This window comes from Puma concolor, chromosome E2, assembly GCF_028749965.1.
Source record: "Puma concolor isolate L17-30 chromosome E2, mPumCon1.1.hap2, whole genome shotgun sequence".
Taxonomy (NCBI): domain Eukaryota; kingdom Metazoa; phylum Chordata; class Mammalia; order Carnivora; family Felidae; genus Puma; species Puma concolor.
Genome location: NC_141681.1, coordinates 1,015,131 through 1,017,090, shown reverse-complemented (window position 1 = coordinate 1,017,090; position 1,960 = coordinate 1,015,131). Strand labels below are relative to the sequence as shown.

Sequence of the window (1,960 nt, the reverse complement as noted above, 5' to 3'; positions counted from 1 at the left end):
CTGAAGAGAGGACAGGTAAAGCCACAGGTCAGGGGATCCCGTGATGAGTTAGGATGCCCTCATCTGCTCACCGTGCCAGTAGGGGCTGGGCTGTCACAGGCCTCAAGCCCCGGAGAGCTGGCTGCACGGGGCTGTGAGGCGTGTCACCTGCCTGGCCCCGGCGCTCCCGGCTCCTGCTGGCTACGGTGGAGAGTGCACTGGTTTCCCCGGCCACGAAGAGACGGATCAGCTTTAGGTACATGTCGACGGCAACGTGCAGGAAGGCATCCTCCCTGGTGAGGGCGTCTTCGTCAAAGTAGGAGAGAAGGCTGAAGATAAGGAGACACAAGTGACTCTAAGACCTCACAGAGGTGAGTGGCAATCAGCACGGCAGCTGCTCATCTGAGGAATGACGTCACAGGCATCTTTCCCGTCTGGAGGGAGACACGCCGTGGTACTGAGATCTAGGGCCGGGGGACGGGGAGGACCACCTCCTCTGACCACGCACGACCCTGCGGGCACGAACTCCTTCCCGGATCGCTCTGGCAGCAACCCGGGAAGTCAGTGCAGTTACCTGTAGAAGGCGAACGGCAGCAGTCTGACATACTGATCTGGGGCCAGGCGGAGGAGGACGTGGCCCAGGCCGCCACCTGCAACACCGAGAGGGGATGGCTTTAGTCAGCTCCGTGGGTGCCCGCCTACCCTAGGGTCGGCACGTTCACGGAACGTCAGGAGCCTGGCGACGAGGGGCGACGTCCTCATTCTGGAAGAGCAGGGCTGGTGGCGGAGGCAGGCAGACCCCCTGTCCCCAACCTGAAGGCCTAGCGGCACCCTGGGACTCAGCACCCCCATGGGATTCTTTTGTCCTTTCAATGAGTTTATTCTGCATTTATCCCAAGATGTGGCTTGTGTATTTGGCAAGAAGATACACTTTGGGAAATGAGTTAGTAAAGTCAGGCCCAAGGTCCCGTTCTTAATCATCTGAAAGTTATTTCTGAAGAAAGATTAAGAAGTGGGGATCACAACCTGTCTCTCTGCTGGGTCACTTGTGTTCCTGGATGGCTAACTAGGACAGACGCAGGCCGTCGTCCCCTGCTATCAAGTCTCAGTGGCCTCTTACCTGTCTCTGTCAACTGAAAGAGCACCAGCCAGGATACCCTCCTCTTCTCCAAACACCCCAGAATCTCAGCACAAATGTCCAAAGCCTTCGGGGTGTCAACAGCCTGTGGCCCACAGAAGAGGGAGGCTGACTAGAAGGTCGTGAGTATCCGCACAGCCACACACGCTGGGGAGCCTTCGTGTGTCCTGTGAGCCTTAAATGGTGACTAGGGGGAACAGGCCAGGGACCCTCGTGCCTGAGTCCTGAAGTAAGACCTCAAAGGACAGGTCTAGGGGTTCTCGCTTTTGAGAAACCCTTCAAGACAGAGGTTCCGGGGCTGTCCTCCCAGACACCCTACTGAGGAGGTCTCAGGGGTGTCATGCAGGCCCGCGGTGGGAAAGGTCACCTTACCTGACGAGGTCTTCCGTGTGGGGTCAGATGTGATGAAAGCAGGCCCATTAAGGAAAAGAAAAACAGGAACACCAGCAGCTGCAAACAAAGCAGGTGCACTTAAATTCCTGGGGCGCCTCATGGCTCGGCTCAGCTCAGGACCTCACGGTTCATGGGATCAAGCCCCGTGTGGGCTCCGCATGGACAGCTCAGAGCCTGCTTGGGATTCTCTCTCCCTCCCCCAAAATAAATATATAAACTTAAATAAAATTCCCTACATTGTATCCTCAAAAAGTAATTCTAAGTAAGGACATTGTTCTTTTTTTCCTCTAAGTGGATCTTATGAAGAAAAATTTTAAAGAGACAATTCGAGAATAAATTTTTACCGACTGGGTCATTTTATATGAGTCTTTAAACACGGCTTGCACAAGTGAGAGCAGTGAAACACCAGGCTGTTGCTGTCCCTGAGCTGCAGGGCACTACGCCCAGCCC

General features: G+C 55.2%; 1 protein-coding gene across 9 annotated transcripts in view; it reads right to left on the bottom strand.

Moving 5' to 3' along the window:
* FANCA (FA complementation group A) overlaps positions 1 to 1,960 on the bottom strand; it is a 60,134-nt gene that overhangs the window by 493 nt on the left and 57,681 nt on the right. For 5 of the 9 annotated variants that reach the window (XM_086688563.1, XM_086688562.1, XM_086688564.1 and 2 more), the window contains 4 exons: positions 1,490 to 1,567; positions 1,100 to 1,202; positions 554 to 629; positions 152 to 308 (listed from right to left, as the gene is read on the bottom strand). In XM_086688563.1, the coding sequence (XP_086544689.1) occupies positions 152 to 308; positions 554 to 629; positions 1,100 to 1,202; positions 1,490 to 1,567 (414 nt within the window). Of the gene's footprint in view, positions 1 to 133; positions 630 to 1,076; positions 1,305 to 1,489; positions 1,568 to 1,960 lie in introns of those variants that run through there. The other 4 variants (XR_015244562.1, XM_086688567.1, XM_086688566.1 and 1 more) reach the window with 4 other exon arrangements.